Here is a 26,545-nt window from a genome sequence, read left to right as displayed (position 1 = left end):
GCCGAAACTAATCTTAAGTTTTTGAAGAAAATACCCCATTTCAAAGATTGAAAGATGAACTGCTGAAAGATGTAGTTGGCATATGGAACAAAGCTGGTCTGCCAGTGCTTAGCAAACAGAGAAACCTAGCACTTCTGGTTTACAATCTGCCAAAGCATCGGCACAACTATGTTTGAAACAGAGAAAAGGAAATGAAGTAATTAGATGTCTAAGCAGTAGCGAAAGCGACTCTGATGGTGATATGAATTGGGAAGATGATAAGGAATACGAGCCTCTGAAACCAGCTGTTTGAGGAAAAGTGTACAAGAAAGTACATTCTTTTTCCATAAATGATAGAAGTTGTGTACTTGCTGATCGTAGGATAACTTCGGTACGCCAGCAGTCAGATCTTATGAGGTAGATTCTTGGAAAAGATCAAGTAGCTGCAATGCTGCATCACCTTCGACAGTATATCGCCAACGACAAAACAACGAGAGAAAAATCTCTGACGGAAAGTGAGAAGCTTCTCAACTCAGCTTCTGCCATGCAGTCATGTTATGATGGGCGCGTTGTCAATAAAATAGATCGATGCGTTTCTTGGGCCAACTTGTTGATGATAATGGCATGAAGCACGAAAGTGTGCTTGCTGTTAAATCTTTTCCCAAAAGTGTGTCGGTCACTGCAGAACTGATTTTTGGCACCATCATCCAGGAGGCTTGCAGAGTTCACCTATCCCAAGTATAATCAGTCATGGCTGATACGACTGCTCTCAACATAAGAAAAAAGTCCGGAGTCAATACTCGACTGGTCAATTATTTTAATGATGAAGTTGGTCATGATATTCATACCCTTTAATGCATGTTCCACATAAACGAAATATATCTTTCCCATGTCATTTCTTGTGTGGACCGCGCCAAGAAGGGTCCTGGAGCAATGCAAGATGGGGCTTTGCCCAGATAAGCAAGACTAGACATTAGACAAGCATAGTACTGAAACCTTAACACCAACTATTATTACGCAATAACAGCTTCCAAGAGTGGAAAAATACAGAAAAACTTTTATTTTAATCACCTGATCTCTGTTCATCAGGAGAAAATACACCGAAAATCAGATTTTTTGAAATAACTTTTTTTCTGAAGCACATAGACCTTAATATTCTCTACATCAGGTATAGGAAACCGACCCTTCTGCGCATTTTGATACTAATTTTGTCGATCTATGATGAGCGGTTTCGGAGATACGGCCAAATTTCGAGATTTTGAGGCCCAAAAATTTCAAACCTCATGGACCACCTCAATATGACGTCATAATTGAAAAAAATTTGGGGTGTAAACTTTTTTTCCCAAATACCACCAGATGGGACCCCAGGTATTTTGAATTTCAAAAATGGTGAAAAAATGAAACACCCTACTGTTTATGGTTTACAAAAGTTACCTCTCTACCCAAATTGTAATACAAGGTTGGTTTATCTTTCAGGTGTGCGCTTAAGCTACGCACTTCAAGTACTGCTTTATATTGTATTTAGCGGCACCAAGAGGATAGAATAATTTTCAGACAACAATTGAAAACTTCACTTTGTCATTTTGGCATTAACAGTGATTCTGAGCTTCCACAAGTATGCAAAATTACGAGGGGGAAACTTCAAAGCTTTCTTACTCCAAGAATAAAGATAACACGATCAATCAATCAATCAATCACTTTTGCCAGTAAGCTACACTCGGCATAGATTGCCTCCTAGAAGTTTCCTGACTCAAAGAAATACTCGAAGCTTAAAATGTAATTTTAATAATCAACAATATAACATACATCCTGTGACAAAATGGCCATTTAATAAGTTTACAATCAAAGAAAAATTGTTTATGTCAAAACTCACTAGTGACGCACAAGATGTAAGAAAACATAGATAACTTATTCGAAGTGTTAGTTTGACGTAAAATTCCTCATTAAAATCTATTCAAGATCGATAGAACAACAAGCCAGATTCAGTCGGAATGACCAATTTACATAATGATTTTAATCTACTGCGCCTTATTTGAAACGTGGTTGATAAGCTGAATAATGCCACAATGTGGGTGCTTTCTCCTTTTCCATGTAAACAATATCAACATATAAACAATCAAACATGTATTTGTGCATCTGTAGAACAAACTGTGGTGAGTTAACTGCAATTTCTTTTACGAAATATAAAGTGACTTTCCGAAAATCATTTAACTGCCGAATTCTCGACGGACCATACCAGTTATCAAATCAGTCTTTTTGTACATTGATTCAAGGTCTGCTGACGTTGGTAATATGGCCAACTGGGATTTGTTTCCAGAGACATCTTGTAACGATGAAGCGACGTAAAAACAATCTCTCTCGCTCACCAGGTTTATGCTTGCATTAACTTCACACGTTGCAGGGTACGTATGGAGCAAGCAATTACCGGCACATCAATCGATAGACCAGGTATTAGAAACACCTTGCTGTACATTGATAAAGCGATAACAAGGCTTTGATAAGGTTTCAAATAAATGTCGTACATAAACCTACGTGTAAAGAATTTCTAGCGCCAAGATTAACTGACAGCCATCAATCACTGCCAACATCACGGAAAGAACATTTTGTCGCAAAAGATTCCCACAAATGTCAAAACGTCATCACTTTGTATTAGGCCTGAAAAAAAATGAAGGTTGCTTCACTTGAGTGTCACGTTATTTAAGCTTTCGATAATTTCACTAAATTGACTACACACCACCATAGGCGTAGCCAGGGGGGGGGGCGAAAGGGGCCATGGCCCCCCCCAAATTTTCCAAGTTTGTATTCTGAACTTGAGCCCTTTGTTGAAAATATAATAAAATTTGTAGAAATTTATAACGTTTTCCAAGACATCTGGCTATTAACACCCCCCCAGGACTTGTTTTAGACACACAGAAAGACACCAATAAATTTTGCAAATCGTAAATCGCGCAAAATTTACGCGATTTACGTTTCTTTGAACTAATTTGTGAAAGCAATTTCAGAAAGGCTTACTCTGTTGGGTTTTTGTGTAGTTAGTGAGTTTTTGTGTAGCTGAGTTTTTGGTGTTCTCTAATTTTAGCCGCAGTGTTTGCCCGTTCGTGTGTAAGAACTACCTTTAATAAGTTAATAGCTGTTTATCTGCTAATAAATTTCATACAAATATTACCCTAAAAGTGTTTCTAGAAAGCGCTATAATCCATTATTTGAGTGTAATTTTTCAAAAATTTTCCGGGGGAGCATGCCCCCGGACCCCCCTAGATTACGCGTGCCTTCGGCACGCTCTAACCCCCCACCACTTTCATTGCTTCCCTTGCTCAACCCACCAGGATACGCCACTGCACATCAAGTGGCGATGGCTTAAATCAAACACTTTGTTGTTCTCTTCAGATCATGAAATATTTGGCCCCCCCCAAATTTTTTTCCTGGCTACGCCACTGCACACCACGAGGTGTTTAGTAGCCTACTTGCTCACAAGATAGCAACTGTACTCCGTTCAGTTGGGCTACTTTGGTTATATAGGCTATAATTGATTTAATTGCAAAGCTTTAGGGTTTATTTGGCAAATCTTTTCTGTCTACGTGGCAAAGTGATCACTTCAGTTTTTTTTATCATAACAGTGAAAAGCAAAACATGCCAATTGCCAAATACAGCAATGGTCTATAAAAGGTACAGGCGGTTGCTGTTGTAGACAAAGCGTAGCGACTTCTGTAACTTTTTGTGGTTGAGAACGAAATCAAACAGATGAGAAAACGAAATTACCTCATGAAGGTGGATGACGCACGGTGCTGTAAATCCAACGCAATAAACGAAACCTTTTGCGAAAACAAGGAATAAAATAACTGTACAATTCTTATTCGTCCATTTTCCGTTTCAACTTTCCCCACATTCCCCGTCTCCAATAAACCGCGCGACCCTGTGCTTTGAACAGCTTGTTGGATAGGTTCGTGTCCAGTAGCATTCCTGGCAGGGGTTGAACTTGAGCGAACCCTTTACGGAGGAGATGGTAGTTCAAGCAAGTTTTATACAAAACCTGAAATAAATAGATTTTTATCAGTGGAAATGTGTCACAAAGCCCCAACATTTTTTCGTGTTGATATTCTGTGACGTGATTGTGAGTATATTACGTAATCCTCAGACTGAGAAAACCTTTTTTACAAGTTTAATCCTGGCAGCTTGGAACATATGTAGACTAGAGGCTTTGAGTTAGGAGTCTGCTACTATTCGGCGAGTCCGATTCGGAGAGTTCCCTATTCGGAGACAGCCTTTTTCGGAGAGTTCCCTATTCGGAGATTTTTTGATTTTTTTTTTTAAATTATTATTATTTATTATTAATTTTAAAAATTAATTCTTTAAAAATTATAGGTTTACTCTAAACTGCCACTTACATTTTAACTTCATCTTTTATGGCAAACGCTATTTGGCAACTGTCGTTTTTTAGTTGACACGTTTTCGCTGAGACTTTACCTCATTAACCCCTATTGTTAATTATGAAAACTGTTGTTTTGATGTAAAACACATATTTTGAACGAACCCAGACAACAAAATTCGTCATTTTTACATCGATTCGAACGTCTGCAGACGTTGAATCAATGTAAAAATGACGGATTTTGCTGTCTGGGAAGGCACTCAAAGGTAAACACTGGATAAAATGCAAGAATGCAAAAGAAACGATATTGTGGAATAAAACACAAAATTCTCTAAATAAACAGAAGAATCGGACATACATCTCTCTGTTTCTCGGCAGCCGATTTGTAGCAAGAATTGACAGCGATAGACACGTGTTTCGCCTATGAGGCTGGGCTCATCAGTATCGCACCGTATTCTAGCCACAAATGTATTCGACCTGTACTAGTGAGTGCTCAGCCTTGTGCTGATAGCCGGGAAGAACGCCCCTTTCTTCACAATACATCTCTCTGTTATCATTTTTAATGTAAAAATTCTTTTTTGTGGTCCTTTTGTCTGGAACAAATAAAAACTGTGCTGTTGAAATTTCCGATTGTAGTTTTGGTCTCAATCTCATCATCATGATTCGGAGTAAGATGTTTGTTAGGTGATTCACAAGGCTAATTGTTCTGTGGAGTGAGCATTCTGTTGCTCCGGTTTTCTTTGGTAAAGTTATGAAGATGGAACGTACCATATCACTAAGGTCTTTCCGGTGTCATAAATATGATTTAAGATCTCAGTGGTTAGGTCTAAACCCCACTCATCTAAAGCTTCGAGAATTTCAACTATAAAAGAAACGATATTGTGGAATAAAATACAAAATTCTCTACTGTAAATAAACGGAAGGCGTCGTTGGATTTAGAATTTTGTAATAGTTGAGGATTCTAATATAGCTTATTCTAAGTTTGCATGCAGAAGGCGACGCAGGATACGTGTCAATTTTATCTGAGCAAACATTAATAGTTCAAAAATTAAATTAATTCGCTTTTTAATTTTAAGATCTCAATGGTTAGGTCTAAACACCACTCATCTATAAAGCTTCGATAATTTCAACTATAAAAGAAACGATATTGTGGAATATCCTAGTATGCGTATCCTAGTCAGCTAAAGTTCTCTTTTCTACACGATTTCAACGTTCAGCGACGTAGAAACGGCAATTTCTGCTGGTCGGGATAACTAGGCTAAGGTATTTCAACGTTTAGCGATGTTAAAACGATAGGCCACACATTTGGTTATCTGTTACTACAATGTAAAAATGAACTGTTAGGCTAACTGGGTTCTTGGAACAAATTTTTACTGGTCGGGATAACTAGGCTACGGTACCCGATAATTTCCTTTCAATCCAAGCTGTAGGCCACACATTTGTTGATCCAAACTACCGGTAATCATTTTAACTATTCAAAAGTACTAACTTATAGACATAAACATGATTTTTTTTTGTAACATCTTCTTTTTTTTATTTTCCCTTCATATCTTAAATTTTTCTGAAGGTGTTGCGGCCGTGCCAAATTTCTTTCAACTCATTCACTTACTTCGGTCACAAGCACGTTTTAACGTTCGCGTTTTGTCGCTTCTACCTTTTTATCGACCTTTGCTATGTTGACATGTATTGTTTTTGATATGATGGTCACAAATAAAAACAACTCAACTGAACTGACATGACGAATTTTCATTTAATTGTTCAAACATTTATTTCTACTTTCTCTGCACGATTTCAACGTTTAGCGACGTTGAAGCGATGTAAAAACGGCAATGATAATTAGGCTACGATACCCGATAACTTTCTATATTTTTCTGCACGATTTCAACGTTTAGCAACGCTAAAACGATGTAAAAACGGCAATGATAATTATGCTACGGCACTCAATAATTTTCAAAAAAAATTTCAAAAAATCTCTGAATAGGGAACTCTCCGAAAAAGGCTGTCTCCGAATAGGGAACTCTCCGAATCGGACTCTACGAAACGGGCCATTCCGTTGAGTTAGATTGTTAGAACGACTGAGGCAAGCATGGCCATTGGCCACCAAGATTGAAAGAGCAAAATTTCCGCTTGTTGGAGTGCTGTTGTCTGTGAATTGTCATCCACCCGGGGCCGCTGAATGGACGCTGTCCTGAAAATGCGTGTTGTTCAAGCAAAATCCCGAACCAGAGCCGCTTACTCTTGCCACTTCTATGTCCATAAGTCGAGAGATTAACCAACTGAGCTATTATGCAAAGTAGAAGCTGTACATACTACATTAATCGTGAGTATGTTAATTTATTAATAGGAACTGTTTGCACATAGCAATATTGTTGAAAGCAGAGTTTGTTCTTTCACCTCATCTAACCATTAAGAAATATTTCTCGTGACTCTCGGCCTCTTCAGTTCAAGGGCCGATAAACCGGTTATAATATTTTCTTCAGTATCAAAATAAGAAAAAAAACGAAAGCGAGAAACCTTTAACTGGCAGTGAAACAGTTATACCATAAATATTAGAAAATGACACAACATAGGATTAACATTTCGTGCAACTTGTTGTACTTACATGAGGCTTATACACGAAGCAGTGCAAACAAAACGGTTTCACGTCATCGGAATTTATTTCACTTTCCTCGACCGACTGATCGCGGTAAATCAATTTTGCCAAAACAGTCTTATTTTTTAGCTGCTCCAAAACTGTCAATGCGTCTTTTATGTGCGATTCAGGAAAACTTAAGCCAATCAACTTGACAGGGAGTCTGCCCTCAACATCCTCTGAACAGAATAAACAAAATCAGTATTGTATGTCCGCCGCTGGCAAAGCAATGGACAGTCGGTAAGAAACTAAATTTAGTGTAACTTATCATAATATGACAGCCATACCATTGCAACTAAAGAAAGATTTGGGAAAAACCGTCGATCACTTGACAGGCAAAGTATGTTCAATCTTTTTTCTTCAAAATTTGTAAATATGAGAGATGAGTTCTTGATATCAAGTCAAATTCTTCGGTACGTATTTAGGGCAGGTCGATTTTAAAATTTGATGTGAAATAAAGTACCGGTAGTTGCCAATAAGTGAAAAACATCTTCGGCAAGTAAAAAAAATAAGTGAAGTGCAACGATCGCTTGCGGAAATACGATAAAATTCTTAAAAGTTGCTCCCCGCGTTTTTTTTTGAAAAGCGCGAATATGTAGCGCCGTTAGCGGAAGTCGTCATAACAGCCGCAAACGCGCGATGATTTTCTCCATACTTTATAGATGATGTAGGCCTACCTAATCAAAGTAAGTTAGCGAAATTTTATCAGAATAGGAAACCTGACCAGTGAAAAAGCTGTTGTTTAGCTCGAATTGAAATTAAACACTTAATTCAGTGATAGACTGTAGGCCTAGTGCTTGTTATAAGCCTGACGCGTCTCTATACATTAGATAGATTGAGTAATCAGCTTATCATTACAGCATTGGAAATGTGCTTTTTATGAATATAATAGATCGTTTTGAGCAATGATTTGACAAGCCAGTGAATCAATTGATCTAAATTCTAAATAAAGCTTTTTTAAATCTTATTTAATTTCAGCTAGCATGTAATATCGTAACCTTTCTTGTTTACAAACTCTTATTTAAACATGCCAAAAGAAAATCCGCCCTTAACACAACAAAGTGAACAGCATTATGGAGGAGGCCCTTGCGAGCTTGCCAAAACGGAACCCAGCACTTATAAACAACTAATTCAATCTTATTACCACCTTAACAATGCTAAAATTAAAAAAAATATTTGGGGTATTGTATTGTTTTGCGCATCAGCGAGGATTTAATTAGTATCTGGCAGGCAGTAAGCTAAATCCTCGCCTACGTTTGATTTCTAACAAAGCCATCAACAGAAAAATTAAAGATTTATTGAAATTGGTTAAGAATATAAACTGCATATACGCAAAAGGCCGAGCAAAAGCTAATCTGGGCATGTATTTGTTCGCTGGAAGTTGTGGCATGCAGATGCAGGTATACTCAAGTCAACTGCAAGCTCTTGGATTGCAAGAAATAGCACATTCTCTGTGTATTCTCTGCAAATGCCAAAATCCATTGAAAGAAAGAGCTTATCTGATGGATCAAAGGCTAAAAATGGTCCTAAAGGTATCTTTCAAATGTTATTGGTTGATCGATCAGCAGTTTCAAAAGCACAAAATGATGACAAACGGCTACAAAAACTTCCCCATGACTTTCACGAGGAGGAAGGCGACATACCTGGACCATCAGGATTACCCGATTGGATAAGTAGCTCAAGCACGTCAAGTTCGGCGTCAGACAAGGTAAGCACGATTTATTTAGTCGATTGAAAGTGATACATATGAATTGGTACCACAATGAAAAAATCAACACGTGCATCATATTGATGTTATTTAATAAGCTCAGTGCACAAAGAGTATAAGTAACCTAAAAATTTATATACAGAAACTCTTTTACCTTTGTTTGCAATAAATCCCTGATGTTTGAATGTTTATAATTTAGGCCGGTAACATTTGATTTGTATCGCAGATTTATTATTACCGTAAGTTACTTTTTTTTTTAATGTCATCATGTTTTATTTTAGGACAAGCAAGAGTGCCGGCCTGCGAACACAGCATCGTAAAATTTCCTTTTTTCCGTTTAGAGCTTGTGTGGAGTGACTGTATCATCAGTAGTTGGAGATGTATGGTATTTGCCCCGTGTATTGACGGAAGTGGTATTGTCAGGTAGTCTCAGGTATTGACGGAAGTGGTATTGACAAGTCCCATCACCTTACAGGTATTGACAAGTGCCGTCGCCTTACGGGTATTGACATCTTGTGGGTATTGACAAACTATATAGGTATATTCGGTGTGTTACGTCACTCTATGAAAGTTTATTTTATTAAATACGATAAACGATGATAGTTTTTGAAATATGTTTTCTGCAACAAGGACGTCAGGTAGTGTCAGGTATTGACATCGGGTATTGACAAGTGCCGTCGCCTTACGGGTATTGACATCTTGTGGGTATTGACATATTATATAGGTATATTCGGTGCGTGACGTCACTCTATGAAAGTTTATTTTTTTAAATGCGATAAACAATGATCGTTTTTGAAATATGTTTTCTGCAACAAGGACATGTAGTAATTTTTTGTTCACAAGTTCGGCAACAACATAAATGCCCGCACGGTAAAAGTATAATATTGGTTCGTTTAGTGTTTGATCAATTGTTGTTACTGTAGCATCAATTATATTTTACACAAGTAGGTTACTACATGAGAGTAGAATATATATTTGGTAACATGACATCTTGTGGGTATTGACATATTATATAGGTATATTCGGTGCGTGACGTCACTCTATGAAAGTTTATTTTTTTAAATGCGATAAACAATGATCGTTTTTGAAATATGTTTTCTGCAACAAGGACATGTAGTAATTTTTTGTTCACAAGTTCGGCAACAACATAAATGCCCGCACGGTAAAAGTATAATATTGGTTCGTTTAGTGTTTGATCAATTGTTGTTACTGTAGCATCAATTATATTTTACACAAGTAGGTTACTACATGAGAGTAGAATATATATTTGGTAACAAGGTTCTTTAAATATAAATTTCATTTTGTCAATACTGATGAAGTCGTTTGGCTTTAGACAGCTGGTGTAATGAATGTTGGTTGTTCGATACGAACCTTAAATTAATGCAAAAGGATGTTGATTCAGTGGGTAGGTTTATAACTCTCTTGTGAATGTGCGAACTCAGCCTGCTTCCTGTTTTGAGCGTGTTGAGACCTGTTCACTCACCAGAGGCTTGCCTATCCTAAGCAGTATATGTGTCAGGATATGATATAGCTTGGATTGCTTCCTGCAGTAGGTCTGTAATTAAGCCGTTGTAAGGTCTAAAGTCTATAGTAAGCAGAGTGTTTGAATATGAATTCACAACCAGTTCACATTTTCCAGTTTTTCTTGTGTTGTTAGATTGTCAGAGTATGTTAGTAAAGTTTAGATGTAATAATTTGTACTGAAATATGTAAGCAAAGTTTAAGATTGAGTTGGTTATGGAATAATTAAAGCAGAAACAGGTCCCCAGGTTGATTTTGATTAGACGTTGAATCAGTGTAGAAAGAAGGTTAGAAAGAAAAGCAGTTTTGGTTTAACGGATTACATTCAAATTACGTATGAGCGTTTGTAAATGACCTGATTTTAACTATTTTTCATTTTCTTATCAACCATAACTGTTTTGTTATTTGTATTGTATATTCAGTAAGTTAACTTTGTTTTGTATGGCAACCTACCCAGTATGTTGAATTTTGTGTGTTTTATGTGCAAGTATATTTGTTGTTTCAGATTTTAACAATTTTATCAAATTTTAAATTGTAAGAAAAAATGTAAGTATTTCTCACCTCGTTTTGTAATTAACAAGATTTTTTAATTAATTGTATATGATTTTACTTTATCCCTCAGTTATTTATACCTTTTTTTTTAGGATAAATGTGGAAATTGACTGGGGCTGCTCCAACCCGGAGTTGGCTGAAATCAAGATTTCACCGCTCTGGATAGCGGTGTTCAAGGGTTAGTTCAGATGTCAACGTATTTATTCAATTTGGAATCAAAATAATTCGGCAGATCGTTTATACTTTCATGGATAAACTTAATGTTTCTTTTACAGGTGAAAGACCTTGGAAAACATCCCAGGACTACAAGAACCGCAACTATTTTAATGGCGGTCTATCACCCGTGCTGGCTGCCTATCTAGGCGGACACACTCCAGAAATGGAGTATTTGATCATGGATGGGTGGTCTGCGATGCCACTGTTAAATATAATTAATGAAATCCCCACTGGGTACGCCCAGTGAGTAAAAGAAGCATTAGCTTCTCATAATTTATAGAATATAATTAGATCTACTTTGGAGTAAAATTTTATGATCCTCCACTCCAAAGTCTGGAATAAACTATTTATTATTTCAACATCTAATGAGTAATTTATTCCAGGTTGTTTTAGAAATTTGTTAATATGTATAGTTGTGAAATTTGTGGTGCTCTGTTTCAATCAAGACAAGGAAAAAGACGTCACATGATGAAACACAACAACATTCGATGGTCTTGTCAGTTGTGTGATAAGACATTTGCACAAGAAGTAACACGAAACCGACATGAAAAGAGGATGCACAAGTGAGTTTGTTTTTTATCACACAAAAGACAGTTCTGTATGTCGATATTTTTTAATCATAAATTCATTTTAGGAAAGTTGAAAGTGTTGGTGATAGAGCAGAGTGTTCAAATGGAGGAGTTGATGCTGATTTACTTAACCCAGAATTTTGGAGGTAAATAAACCACAAAACATACTTTTATCAAACTAAAAAAGAATAAGTTTTACCCAATTACAAAAGAAATGAGTTATTTTACTTCTAAAGAATATTAAAGAATTTTTTTTTATACTTGTAAAGAATATTTTTTTTTTACTTGTAAAGAATATTAAAGAATATTTTTTTTTTAATTTTAAAAAATCTTTTTTGTTTAATTTTTTTCAGAGAAATTGACTGGGTGGAGAATGAAATGGAGCAGGATCTTGCAACCACACAGTGGTGGAGGTAAGTTTTAAGATTAAAAAGATAAACACTATATTATCACCAGAGAAACTCAGCAAACACTCACTCACTCCTCATAAAACTTCAGTCAGTGATTTTTCAGCAGAGACCCACTCACCCCTCATAAAACTGTAGTTAGTGATTTTTGTTCTGTTGTTTTGCAGAGAGATTGATTGGGATCAACCATTTCAAAATCAAGAAGGTGCCGGGTAAGTTTGTGTAATTCATTCATCTTGCAACTTAGATAAATTTCAGTAGCAGCTGTGGTAAAGAAAATAAATAAGTTGTTTATATTTTTGTTAAAATAGCACCACCACTCACCACCTTACTTGGGGGCAGCACTAACCTTATTTTCACTTTTATTTTTTCTAGAGCAGAACCAATGGAAAGTAATGAGGATGTTAGGTGAGTGTGTTTAACTTATGCATGATAGTTTGTTTTTTTTTTTGCTGAGAGTTGTGTTATAATAGTTGTTGTTAACTTTGTTCAGTCAGATATTTACTTTTTTCTTTACTTAGTGGACTGAGTTGATAAAGTAAGGTGTGAGTACACATGTTCGTTTTTTGTTTAATTTGAGAGCATTTAGACAACAACACATCTCTAGCATCCACGCAAACCACAGAACCAACCAGAGAGTCCAGGACAGATTCAATTTTGCTTTGGACAATAACGATTTGACATCAAGAACAGATGAGTTTCGACGTGATATATTTGAAAATCAACAATCTCAATTCAAAATTAACTATAGTTTTGGTTTTATCTTACGCCACCGAGTAAATGGACTGCTGCGGTACTTTCATAGTTCCCACGGAGCGGATCGTGTGTTACAATTCTCACCCCTCATATCAAATGCTCAAGATTTTGACAATTTTTTGGAAGCTTTGGTTAACCAAGACATTTTAGAAAACGCTAGAGCACAACGACCAGACTCTAGTTGGATTGTAGACTGTGTTACCAATATCACATTTTTTGTCAACAAATTACCAAAACATAGTATTGGTTGTGGTGTAGAATTACCTGATTTTATTTTGAATAAGAATGGTTTAAATGCTCTTGTGAAAAGTCAACACACTGGTCGTCTATATACAGACAATCTGTGTTTGTTCCGTTGTCTTGCCTTGCAAGCTGGTTGTTCATGTCATAACTTGGAAACAGTTGCTAAACAATTGTTCAATCGCTATTGTCATAAATACTGTGTATCACAAACCACTTTTTCAGGTGTTTCATTGTTTGATTTAGATCAAATTGAAAAGTTGTTTAAAATTAATATCTATGTATATAAATTAGAGATGAAAGAACAAATTGTTTCTGCCCGTTTAGTTCAACGAAGTGTTAATCGATTTCCACAGACCATGTATTTGAATTTATTTGAAAATCATTTTAGTTACATTTCCAACTTATCTCTTTATTCAAACACTTTTGTATGTGAAAAATGCCAAAAAATTTGGACCCAAGGTTTCAGCTACAACAGACATTTGAAAATGTGCGATACTAATGTTAAACACAAATTTGTAGGTGGTGTTTACAACACACCTCAAAATGTTTTTGATAAATTAGAGCAAATCAATATCTGTGTTCCTGAAACTCAACGTTATTTTCGCTATAGGGCGAGTTATGATTACGAATGTTTGTTTTCTAGTGATCAACTTCCCAGCAGATCTGATACAATTCAGTGGGAAGCCGAACATGTGCCTGTTAGTGTCAGTGTGTGTTCAAATGTACCAGGTTTTGAAAATCCTGTATGTTTTGTTGATGAGGGAAATGTAAAAAATCTTGTTGCTAAAAAGTTAGATTATTTAAATCGAATTTCAACAGTTGCTTATAACATACTTGTTGCTAAATTTAACTATGTATTTGAAGAATTGGAAAGTCGTTGCTCCTCTGATGAAAAGAACCCTAAAAACAAACCCATTAAGGAGTTGATCAATCGCTTTGATGATTACTTAAAAGAATTGCCTGTTCTGGGATTCAATAGTGGTCGATATGACTTAAATTTGGTAAAAAGAGAATTTTTTGAACAAATTCAAAATGATATCGAGTTTGTAGTGAAAAGGAATAACAATTTCATGTGTGTTAAAACTGAAAATCTCAAATTTCTCGATATTATGAATTACATTGCTCCTGGTTTTTCTTATGACAAATTTATTAAAGCTTATGATGTGGAACAAACCAAATTCTTCTTTCCATATGAATGGTTAACTGACTTGTCTCAACTAAACCAAACCTTTCTTCCAAACCACGAGGCTTTTTACAGTCAGCTAAAAGGGTGTAACATTACTGCCGAGGAGTATGCTTTATGTCAAAAAACCTGGGAGGATAAGGGTTTTCAAACAATGAAAGACTTTTTAGTTTATTACAACAATCTTGATGTCGGGCCTTTTTTAACTGCTGTTGAAAAGTGTTTTCAATTTTATAAATCTAAATCTCTTGACATGTTCAAAGATGGTATCTCTGTACCTGGTTTGACTTTAAAATATTTGTTTTCTACTCTTGATACTGATGTGAACTTTACTTTAATTGATGAGAGAAATAAAGATCTTCACCACTTACTAAAATCTCAGATAGTAGGTGGGCCTTCGATTATTTTTCACAGATACCATGAAAAAGGTGTGACAAAATTGCGTGAGTTAGAATACAGCACAAGTGCCAAAGTGTGTCAATCCATCCTCGGGTTCGATGCTAATGCTTTATATTTATCTGCTCTTTCTCAAACAGCCCCTACAGGAAGGTTCATTCGCTACAAAGAGGCAGAAGGGTTTAAACCTACCACGTCTCACAAGTACGGGTTTCTTGCAATGGAATGGCTCGAGTTTCTTTCTTTTCAGGAGGGTTGTCATATTCAACATGCATTCAATCGAGGTGAAGTGAAGGTTGGTAAACTCTATGTAGATGGTTTTTGTAAAGAAACTCAAACAATCTATCAGTTTCATGGATGCTACTGGCATGGTCACCGCTGTCAATTGAACATCGATTCTTCAACGGGGCTGATGAAAGAAACAAATGCATCAAATGGTATCTCCATGGAACAATTGAGGGAAAACACGGACAAGCACACCAAGTATTTGCACGATTTAGGTTATGTAGTGGTTCATATTTATGAATGTGCATGGTTAGACAAAAAGAAGAGTAATTGTGTAAAGGAATTCTTGAAAACTTTGAATGTGATAAAACCCTTGTACAACATGACCCAGGTTTCTTTGCTTTCTGCAATTTTAAATGATAAGTTGTTTGGGCTCGTCTTGTGTGACATAGAAACACCTGAAGAGTTGAAAAGTTATTTTTCTGAATTTTGCCCCGTTTTTAAAAATGTTGAAGTGTCCCGTAATGATGTTGGAGAGTGCATGCAGGAATTTGCTGAACAAAACAAGCTACTACCTCAACCCAGACGAATGTTGATTTCAAGCTTCTTTGGTGCAAAAGTCTTATTGATTACCCCTTTGCTAAAATGGTATTTGGAACATGGTCTTATTGTTACAAAAATTTATGAAGTTATTCAATACCAACCAAAAAAATGCTTTCAGAAATTTGCAGATCAGGTCTCGAGCGCCCGCCGTTCCGGTGATATCGACCCTTCCAAGAAAATTTTGGCAGATACTTTCAAACTGTGGGGAAACTCTGCTTATGGGAAAACGGTAACTAACAAACAAAAACATAAAAACATCAAGTATTGTGACAGTGAGTCTGTCACGCAAGCTATCAATGAACCTTTTTTCCATCACTTAAACCCCATCTCTGATAATCTTTTTGAAGTAGAAAATTTCAAGAAAACTATTAAATTAGATCTCCCCCTCCAGATTGGCTTCTTTGTTTACGGGTATGCCAAACTAAGAATGTTAGAGTTTTACTACGATTGTTTGGATAAATTTGTTGACCGCAAAGACTTTCAATGCCTCGAGATGGACACAGATTCTTTGTACTTTGCCATATCTGCAACATCTTTAGAAGATGTGATCAAACCCGAAAAGCGTGTCAAATTCTTTTCCAACTACCACTTATGGTTTCCTTCTATTGCTTGCCCTTCCCACCGTGCTGATTTCATTTCTATTAAATGCAGTGGTGGTGAGTTCGTTCCCCAAGAGTGTTGCATTGCCCAACAAAAATTTGATAAGCGCACTCCTGGTTTGTTTAAGGAGGAATGGGCTGGCACAGGTTTTGTGGGTTTGTGTTCGAAAACGTATTATTGCTTTGGTACTGTTGATAAGCAAGTTTCTAAAGGGCTAAGTACAACCACCAATAAATTCAACAAAAATTCTGATCTCAATGTCATCAAAAATCAACAAAGTTCTGGAGGGACGAACATCTCCTTTCGAGTGAGAGATAATAAACTGTTTACCTATCGTCAAACTAAAAAAGGGTTGGCCTATTTTTATCCAAAGCGTGTTGTATGTTCCGATGGAGTCACAACATTACCATTGTCTCTGTAATGGATTTTTTGTTTACTTTTGAATTCGTGTTTGCTTTCGCAAAGATATTTCATGTGTTTTTCTCTATACCCAGTAAATAGTATCGTTGTTTTCTGCAATACTTATTCAAGATTTTTTTTTTTTTTTTTTGCAGATTTAAGTTGATTTTTAAAAGTTACATGTCATAATGAATTACATTACAAGATCTTCTCCATTGGAACAAGATGATGATATATACGAAGCTATCTTTCTGGAGCATGATTACCCGGTGGATGTCGACAGAGCCAAGATGGAGTACCCTTTTCCTACTGGTTCGGACTTGTGGTTGGGGAGATACCGAAAGTGGTTGGATGGAGCTCTTCAGCTGATCAACAAAGAGTCGAACTGCCCTTATAAAAATTCATTTGATTTAGACAGTTTGTTTCTTGATTTGGGTTGCAATTGTATCATTACAGATGTTTTTCGTGAACGAGTCATCATTTATAAATGCACCTATCATCGGGTACACCCCAATCAATTGCATTGTGATTGTGGTGAATTTTCTTGCAACATATGTAACACACTATGTCGTTGTCTGTGTAGAAAATATTATAAAACAAATATCATAGATTGCAAAAGAATTGTTGGTTGGTATTATCTTTGTACAACATGCTTAGAATTGGAGTGGTCAATGCGTTTCCTGAGTGTATCATAATGTTATTATTGCATTTCAGAGTTAGGATTTCAAACACTATGTCTAATGAATTGAGTGATGGTGATTGTTTGCGGCTGGCGTCCCAATTACATTACTCACAGGGGTGGTTTGTCCTTGGTGCGCAAATTGGAATTACATTACCGATTCTCGAAAACATCAAGGAGGATTATCGATATAGTACGTTTGGTCCAACTAATCATCAAGTGTGGAGTTGTGAAAATTTCTAACATTTTGTTCCTTTGCAGCATTTGAAAAAAAATACGCTCTATTCCGGGCATGGGTTCATCTACGAGGACGCTCTATCCCCGATCTCGTTGCTGCTCTGAGGGAAGCTAAAGTCTCAGTGGATGTTTGGCGTTTCCTGAACAATAAATAAACTGTTCTGTTTTAATTTATTTCATTTGAAATTATGGATCCATCATTAAAACATCCTTTCACTTGTTTGGTGGCTGGTCCAACTCAATCTGGAAAGACTTGTTTTGTTTCGAAGGTAGTTCAGCACGCTTCCACGCTTATACAACCTCCAATTGCGAAAATAATCTGGTGTTACTCAGAGTGGCAAAATGCATATGAACAACTTAAGGGAATTGAATTTATAGAAGGTTTACCATCAATAGAAAGTTTGGATAATTCTCAAACGAAGTTATTGATTATCGATGATTGCATGGGTAGTTTTGAAAAGAACTTGGCTGATTTATTTACAAAAAAGTCACACCATAAAAACTTGAGTGTGATTCACATAGTGCAAAATATATTCCATAAAAGCGTTGGTCATCGCACGGTTAGCTTAAACGCTCACTATCTAGTCTTGTTTAAAAACCCGCGAGATGTGACGCAAGTGCGCCACCTAGCAAAACAAATGTTTCCAACTAATATAGATATTATGCAAGAAGCATTCCGTGACGCAACTTTACACCCATACGGGTATCTTCTCGTGGATTTGAAGCAAGAAACTCCTGATCATCTGAGGTTAAAAACAAACATATTTCCTGGTGAAAAACAAGTTGTTTACGTTTCAAAAGTATAAAAACACGCATTTGTTAGAAGTGTCATCATTTGCAAAAATGTCAGTGCGACTGAGAAGAAACGCTTCTGCTCTCAAACGCTCGCTACCTGTAAGCCACCTTTACGAAAAGCCATAATAAAGGCAGCGAGTCAGGATTTAATCCATTGTTTGTGTGAGTGTGCGCTAAATATATTAAAAGGGCACGTCCATTTAAAACCAAATCAAAAGAAGGTTTTATCTCGTCATAAGCAGACCTTGAGAACTATCACAAAGAAAAGTGTATCGTTACCAAAAAAGCGAAAGCTTATTCAAAAAGGCGGATTTCTATCGGCCCTCATCGAGCCACTTCTAGGGGCCGTGATCCCTGCAATTAGTTCATTGTTCACAAGAAAATAATGCATACAAGAAAAATGGTGTTAGTTGATCCGAGACATCTCAACAAACAAGACAAAATTACAACTAAACAAACCCTCTCCAACTTGGACAAAGAAATGAATGAAATTCTTGCTAGTGGTTTGGCAGATGATGAGAAGATAAAACTTTACCAACAAATCCTACAACCAGAAAACGTATTTCAAAAACTATCATCGTTTATCGCATTTAATAAAATAAACTTTCATAGAGTGACGTCACGCGCCGAATATACCTATATAATTTGTCAATACCCACAAGATGTCAATACCCGTAAGGCGACGGCACTTGTCAATACCTGTAAGGTGATAGGACTTGTCAATACCACTTCCGTCAATACCTGAGACTACCTGACAATACCACTTCCGTCAATACACGGGGCAAATACCATACATCTCCAACTACTATCATCGCTTGGCAATGCATTATTGCATGACATAAATATAAAACATCTTTTTCGACCGGAAATTGATCTCCGTCACATTATTATGAATACGTCCAAAATGGATCGAGCCAAAGCAAAAACCAAAGTTATCGGCAAAAAATTACAGACAGCAGCAAAATCTGAACTGTTTTTTTCTTGGCGTCGATGGTAAAAATTTTAGCAGTCGCTAACTTATTTTTGTAATTTTCTAGCGAGCACAGGGCAGCAAAAAAGATTCCATTAGTCAACTGGAATGCAAACGAGTTGCAAGAGTTAGTGGACATCAGCGATCTTGAAAGCCCAAACCCACCACTGACACAGGAAGTTGCAAATTAGGACCTTCAATCATTCGTTGACAACGATCGGAAACTGAACATTTCTGATGTAGGCCTACTTTCACATTCGCAAAGTGTGGAGAAATGCGTAAAACTGGTTTCGGAAGCTTTGCAAGTTTCCTACGGTTTCGAAAATTGTCACAAAACAATTGTTGCCAAAGTTCTCAGTAGAAATATGCGCCGGCCGTTTTCGTCTTAAGGTCATTATCGTCACTCTTACGACGAATTGCAGTCCGAGCTGTAGCTCAGCTAACCAACTTTCACCTACTGTAGTTCGCGCATACTGAATATTTGTTTCATTTTTATTAACTTTTTACTTCGAAGAGTACGCCTGAACATAAAAGCTTTCATTTTGAGTTCCTGAAGGATAGAGTCAAAGCAGTTTAAACGAAAAATAAGCAGCCATTTTCGAAGTTGGCTTTTGCGTCATCTAGCGGTAATGCAATTTTTTTTCAAAAATCGAAAAAAATTCAAATGAATTTCCGCAAGCCGTTTCTCATCCGGTATGGCTGATATTTCACAGAAGTGAGTTTTTCAGCTAAATCTAACTACCGGTGCATTACTCACTTTAATATTCCAAAAAAAGTATAAAATCGACCTGCCCTATGCATTGCATAACACCGATTATGTGCAGTGTGCACTATATTATATATATATGCAACAGCATACCTTTCATTGAAAAGGGTACAATTTTCTTGATCCATGACGATTTCACTACAGGGACATGTTGGACGTAGAGAATCCCATCACTTGATACTTCATCAATACAAAAACGAAGGGAGATGCGTTTGTTAACGTACGCAGTGGGAATTTCAGAAACTTTTACGAATTTTTTAGCCTGCAACAAAGCTGGAATGATTCTTCTGCATTTGCTAATGCTAATCCTGTGTGGTTTCCATGTCAATTAGACAACATAACACAGTATGTTAACAGCATGCCAGTTTGCTGCAACAATTTCTCTGCGACAGTTCTATTCTTAAATGGGTGACATGTCAAATGTGTTGTACTGTTGTGCACCTTAAAACGTTTTTCAAAGTAACAAAAAATATACATAGACATATTATAATATATGACAAACGTGTTCCCTTACCAGTTGAGCACGCTTCCCAATCAGTATGATAGTAAGACCAAAAGATACATACAGAGTGTTCTGAAAATAATAGTTATTTTATGAAAAATTGAACAATTTTAAAATAATCAAAAAAAGAAAACTTTTCTTAAAACACAACTTTTGGGGCAACACAAATCTGTGAATGAAAAAATTACAAGAGCTATGACACAATAGAATGTTATGTGCTATGTTAATTTACCAAGGTGCTAGAAAATTTTCTGAATGATGCAATTGTCAGTTGGATCAAAATAAGCAATAAACAATATTCAACAGCTTATCAAACCATGCTTGCATGTCATGAGACATAGAAACAGTAGAAAAAAAATGGCAAAATTGTTGAGCATAAAACAAATGATGATATATCATATTATATATAAACGTTCATGATATTACAAAACTGCAACTCTTTCAAAGTGCTATGATATATAACTTTTCTAATACACTTTGTCAACGTAGTTACATTATCATTGATGATTCTATATTGCAAATGTGACGAAGAAATTCTTAGCCATTGTCCTAACCTAACTCAATGTATAATACATAAAATAACGAACACAGACTAAACAATTAATCATATAATATATATCTTACATAACAATTTACCTGAATTAAACGCAAATGTCTGTCAATAAAGTCAGAAGAGTTGTCCACTAATTGGCCAATAGAGTATGTATTCCATTCTTTTGATGACTTCATTTACATAAAAATAGCCTGCAAAAGATCAAATACAAAAAAGTAAACTTGCAGCTTATTTTTAAATCAAAATAGTATTATAATCTGAGTTAAAAGTAGAAAAACTTCTTAACTCCTCTGTGGTTGCTATAATACATTGGTTTGTTTGGGTTTCCCTTAAATGTAACTCATGAAGGGAAGTTTTCTAAAAAGTATTATTGTGGAACTGCATTCTTGTAAAACTTGCACTTAAGAAAAAGAAATATTTTTTTATTTACCCAAATGTTTTTATCTATTTAAAGCAAAAATTTTAAATCTTGCTGGGTCCATATGTACTAATTAGCGACTATTGACGTAACTACATCCACTTCAGAAATTTACAAATATTTTTCAATTGAAAATAATTTGACAGAAAAAATTTAACAGTGCATTTATCAATAATGTCAATCATCACAACTAGTGTAAGTTTTATCTTTCAATGCCAACTACATGACTTGTTTTTAGGTTTTGAAATGATGTTTTTAGTAAAACTTTGTTTTTATGAAAAAAAATAAAGAATGGCATCCTGACTTTCAAGCAGCATAAAAATAGGGTGCAACCTAATTCGTACCATGAACAATTTGTAACGTCAGTTCGTACCTTGAAAAGATCGAGAGAAAAAATTAAAAAAAGCCGAAGTCGCTGATCGCAGTTTCCACCAACATTTTAAAAGGGTTAGGGTATTGGTCATCGGAGGAACGGTTAGGTATCGGTATCGGTATCCGCAAACAAACAAACTGAAAAGATCGAGAGAAAAAAATAGAACATTGCTGATCGCAGTTTCCGCAACATTTTAAAATTTCCGGTATTGCAAACATTTTAAAATTTCCAGTAATGATCCTAAGAGTTTGCCGAAGTCGCTGATTGCAGTTTCCACAAACATTTTAAAAGGGTTAGGGTTGATCGGAGTTTCCGCAAACATTTTAAAAGGGTTAGGGTGTTTCCGCAAACAAACAAACTGAAAAGATCGAGAGAAAAAATAAAACAAAGCTGAAGTAGCTGATTGCAGTTTCCATTTTTCTGCAGTTTCAGCAAACATTTTAAAATTTCCGGTAATGATCTTAAGAGTTTGCCGAAATCGCTGATCGCAGTTTCCGCAAACATTTTAAAAGGGTTAAGGGTTAAGGTTGGTCGGAGTTTTTGCAAACACTTTAAAATTTCTGGTAATGATCCAAAGAGTTTTTGTTTGTTTGAGGAAAATTTTAAAATGTTTGCGGAAACTGCGATCAGTGACTTTGGCTTTTTTTATTTTTCTCTTTTGATCTTTTCAAGGTACGAACTGATGGTACAGATTGTTCATGGTACCGGTACGAATTAGGTTGCATCCATAAAATATAATATCAATCAATTCATGGTTTATTTGTCAGAAACAAGAACATACGGTAGTACATGTTTGAAATACGCAAATCATATACAATGCAAAAGTTGCATGTATGGTATGTTCCCATAAGGAAAGGGAAACCATGAGACGACCATACGGTCTACTAGTCAATTGCCACCCCAAAGGAATGACGATTTTGCCATTAAAAAAAATGTTATACAGAGAAACACAATGGCCATGTGTTTTGTACTACACACCAAAAAAAATGTTCAAGAAAGAAGATATATATATATATAACATAAACACAAAATTCCAAGAAACAAGCAGAGTCAAATATGTCAACAAAAAGTGTTTTTATCAGGGTCCGAATGTTGTTGCTGTCATTGCATTATTAGATGCATTTTTTTATTAGGCGGGTAGCACAAAATTATTCCGCCAGAATGACAGTGGTGTTTCAACGCAGTTTGGTATCAAAACAGCAATCACAAAATGCACTATCCAGTATTGTAATTTTAATACACAACACACTGCAATACCACCAAATTTATTACACGCTTAAGAGTATAAAAATATTTTATTAATAAAAAAGGAGCTTGGTACTTTTAAGCCCAAGAGATTAGCTGTTTAAATACGATTTTCAGAGTTCCTTGAAAAAAAATCTTCGCAAATTTGTACTTGAACTACGTATAAGTAGTAGGCCTACTTGCTGCATGTGATATACCGGTAAACAACTTCCACCTGCAACATCATAAACTTTAGCAATAACTTAGCCTATTCAAATCGTAAATAACCTAGCAATACCATCATCATACGTATCCTACAAAACCAATTAGTTTGAACAGACTAATGTAAGTTCATTAGGTAGCCCAGAAGGGGTGCAACCTAGTTCGTACCCTGAACAGTTCGTACCCTGAAAAGATTGAGAGAAAAAATTAAAAAAAGCCGAAGTTGCTGATCGCAGTTTAATAGCACAAAGCCGAACTCGCTGATCAGAATTTCCGAAAACAAACTCGAGGGTTAGGGTTAGCTGAAACTGCGGAAAAATATTTGTAGAAACTGCGATCAGCGAGGGTTAGGGCATGGTTAGGGTTAGAGCAGAAATTACTCTATGGTTAGGGTAAAGGTTGGCGGAAACTGCGATCAGCGAGGGTTAGGGTTAGAGCATAGATTACTCTATGGTTAGGGTAAAGGTTAGCGGAAACTGCGGAAATATGTTTGCAAAAACTGCGATCAGCGAGGGTTAGAGCATAGATTACTCTATGGTTAGAGTTTGGGTAAAGGTTAGCGGAAACTACAGAAAAATGTTTGCGGAAACTGCAATCAGCGAAGGTTAGGGTTAGAGCATAGATTAGTCTATGGACATGGTTAGGGTTAGCGGAAACTGCGGAAAAATGTTTGCGAAAACTGAGATCAGCGAGAGTTAGCATTAGGGTTAGCGGAAACTGCGATCAGCGACTTCGGCTTTGTGCTATCTTTCTCTCAATCTTTTGAAGGGGAAAATTTTAAAATGTTTGCGGAAACTGCGATCAGCGACTTCCGCTTTTTTAATTTTTTCTCTCGATCTTTTCAGGGTACGAACTAAGGGTACGAACTGTTCAGGGTACGAACTAGGTTGCATCCGCCCAGAAGCAATGGTTACACTCTAAGCACACCAACCTCAACAGCAGTAAATGCAAACAAGACATCAGGTAGTGATTAATTACTTCATGAGAGCAATAGTGAGTAGTCAGTAGCCAATTGTACATACTTTAGCGGATACAGCCAACTCTATTCTTCTATTTTCCAGCAAACAGATTCGTGCAATCACTCGGAAAGAACACTTTTTCAATTTTCGCGACAAAACCTTTCATTTGGCAACTCTGCTCTAGACAATATTGTTATTTTGTTCCAGTTGAATAGATTGTCACGGCTTAGCCGTTTTGTTTCGGTGATACGACCAAAGTTTTTGAATAGGGACATAAGCTTCGAAATAAAAGATCTATCAACTTTGGTTTAATTTTATCTTAAGAGCTCAACAATATACTCTTGTAATAACACAGCACTAGCAGACGTTTAGAAAAATATAGTAGGCCTAACAGCAAAACGCTAGCTCTCAGATGTAGGCTACTTTTCCCCAAGGATTTAAGAGGGGCGAAGGTTATCTACCTCATTGACGTAGCCAGGGGGCGAAAGGGGCCATGGTCATTGGTCACCTTCAAATTTTCAAACTTTGGATTCCGAAGTTGAGCCCTTCGTTGAAAATATAATAAAATTTGTAGAAATCTATATCGTTTTGCAAGACATCTGGCCAGAGATATAAATACAGAGATATAGTCTGAGCGTAAAATGCGAAAATATAGGGCCGCCTGGAATAAATTGCGACCTTAACAAATTTGGTATCGTTGGAAAGCTTAATTCCTCTAGTTTAGGATTATCACTCTCCTCCAACCAGGGACCCTTGGCAAAAAAAGTTGTGGCCGTTTTTTAAGCAACACCTTGCGCCGCTAGTGGCGCAGCTAATCTAGCTATGTTTTCAGCAGAAACAGCAAGCCGTGTAAAATTCTGGCAGTCGAAGTTGCTCCGGTGACCACTGACCAGCTTATTAGCCATGTAGTGGTATCCATCTTGAACTCTGAGCGTTGCACAAAAAGAAAAAAAAATAGCCATGAGGTTTGTAAGTAACTAGGCAGTACTGAGTAGGTTTGGGACAGCAAAGATTCTTGATCTACCACTCTGCACTGGCTGCAGTACTAGCCTAAATATCACAGAACTGAGTACCGTACCAGGTAAGCCTACCGTAGTTTAATTTGTTTTGGGAACTGTTTGCAAGAACATCATTATCGGTACCGTAAGTTATGTCAGGTTATTCATTTAATTTGGTTTGCAACAGAAGTCAAAACGTTAGATAGGGTACCGGGCAGCAGGCGATACACATTTCACAGGTGCACTAGGCCTATAACCAGTACGGTATGCTGGGGCGCTGGGCTATGATGAAAGTTAAAGGAAACAGGTCTAACTGTTTTTTACATGCAGCATGTCTTATCATCTCTAGCTTATGTTAAATTTTTGAATTTACTATTGTTCTTTTAGTTGAGTTCTCTTTCATTTAACATCTTGGATTTTAAATGGCATTGCATGCAGGTGTGAAGTATTTGTACCAATGAATGCAGTATGGTAGTAGTAGTAGGCCACTGTTACCAGTGCACTGGTGCACAAACTGACAAAGGAAGGGTGTTTATTGAGACCTGGTAGCTTCTAGTGATATCCATGCAACAATACGTTTTCTGGTAATTGCACACAATATCAGTTAAATAAGGAGGTCAGCCTACCAGTAGGAGCTATGGTTCTTGTTACTTCTGAGACCACCTGTAAAGTGTAAAGGCTGTAACATATTCAGATATAGATTAAGTTTGAAAGAGCAAATGTTCTGTGTGGCCATTTTTTTCCTAGGTCTGATGTTAGTTTGCTCTCTTTACAGCTTTAAAGATTTTTATGAAATACCGGTAATGATTTCTAAGTTGTATAGCTTAGTTTATTAAACAGTTAGAATTGATAGACTAGTTTTCAGATGTTATGGAGATAATTGAATAATGGAAAATCAGAATCAAGCTTTTTATAATGAAAGTTTATGCATCAAATGCCAATCTCATAATTTATCAAAGTTACAAGAAGTGAAACGAGGTGGACTGAAGACATTAATCAGCTATGCACAAAACATTGGTGACAGTCATCTTTATCAATATCAAAAAGAAAAAGAAGAGAGCGAAAGTAGTTGTAAGGTGCATGAGGTGTGTCAAAAGTTACTTGCTGTTTGCTCATGCTTGGAGTGGATGTGATACAACTTCTGCAATATATCAACAAGGTACCAATATAACTAATCAGCTTTGGTAGCAGTAGTCTACATTTTAATCTTGCTTTCAGTGTTTTATCTATAGTGTTTGTTACAGTGTTTTATATATTTCTGAACTGCTTAAACCATGCTTGTCTGAAAGTACATTTTTACCATTTTCTGATCAGCTTTTAAAAGATATGCAAGAATTCAGATGGCAGTCATTACCAAATCCACTCAATATTATTGCAATATTGTAATACTTTTATTTGGAATGCCAATGTATGGAGTGTATGCACACATTATTTGGTGACAATGATTAATTATGTCATCTGTCTTCTTGCTTAGGAAAGCTAAAGATGTTCAAT

At 36.3% G+C, this 26,545-nt stretch overlaps 2 protein-coding genes across 2 annotated transcripts; one reads left to right on the top strand and one right to left on the bottom strand.

Annotated features, from left to right (window-relative positions):
* Positions 1-1,791: 1,791 nt before the first annotated feature.
* On the bottom strand, positions 1,792-24,239 carry LOC145778742 (protein C3orf33 homolog). Its single transcript, XM_082590305.1, has 7 exons — positions 24,117-24,239; positions 20,941-21,048; positions 20,317-20,376; positions 19,896-20,064; positions 6,948-7,156; positions 3,739-4,009; positions 1,792-2,634 (listed from the first exon to the last, which is right to left on the bottom strand). Exons 2-6 carry the CDS (start codon positions 21,031-21,033, stop codon positions 3,830-3,832), a joined length of 711 nt encoding a protein of 236 aa, XP_082446431.1. The 5' UTR covers positions 21,034-21,048; positions 24,117-24,239; the 3' UTR covers positions 1,792-2,634; positions 3,739-3,829.
* LOC145778278 (uncharacterized) lies at positions 8,446-17,482 on the top strand. The gene is made up of 12 exons (XM_082589740.1): positions 8,446-8,685; positions 9,027-9,118; positions 10,851-10,936; positions 11,034-11,217; positions 11,388-11,537; positions 11,609-11,689; positions 11,897-11,956; positions 12,118-12,162; positions 12,326-12,342; positions 13,172-13,307; positions 13,560-17,227; positions 17,296-17,482. Exons 1-11 carry the CDS (start codon positions 8,446-8,448, stop codon positions 16,375-16,377), a joined length of 3,909 nt encoding a protein of 1,302 aa, XP_082445866.1. The 3' UTR covers positions 16,378-17,227; positions 17,296-17,482.
* Positions 24,240-26,545: the final 2,306 nt, after the last annotated feature.

The sequence above is a fragment of the Aplidium turbinatum genome, chromosome 10 (genome assembly GCF_918807975.1).
Source record: "Aplidium turbinatum chromosome 10, kaAplTurb1.1, whole genome shotgun sequence".
NCBI classification, from domain to species: Eukaryota; Metazoa; Chordata; class Ascidiacea; order Aplousobranchia; family Polyclinidae; genus Aplidium; species Aplidium turbinatum.
Note: the sequence above shows the minus strand (reverse complement) of the source record. Positions and strands in the feature narration are given on the sequence as shown.

Coding starts and splice junctions, on each gene's coding strand:
- LOC145778278 (XM_082589740.1), top strand. CDS start 8,446: ATGCCAAAATCCATTGAAAGAAAGAGCTTATCTGATGGATCAAAGGCT. Junction 11,690..11,896: donor CTTAACCCAGAATTTTGGAG/GTAAATAAACCA, acceptor AATTTTTTTCAG/AGAAATTGACTGGGTGGAGA. Junction 13,308..13,559: donor AATCGATTTCCACAGACCAT/GTATTTGAATTT, acceptor TTTTCGCTATAG/GGCGAGTTATGATTACGAAT.
- LOC145778742 (XM_082590305.1), bottom strand. CDS start 21,033: ATGAAGTCATCAAAAGAATGGAATACATACTCTATTGGCCAATTAGTG. Junction 20,065..20,316: donor TTGGGAAGCGTGCTCAACTG/GTAAGGGAACAC, acceptor GCTTTGTTGCAG/GCTAAAAAATTCGTAAAAGT. Junction 4,010..6,947: donor GCTTCGTGTATAAGCCTCAT/GTAAGTACAACA, acceptor TATTTATTTCAG/GTTTTGTATAAAACTTGCTT.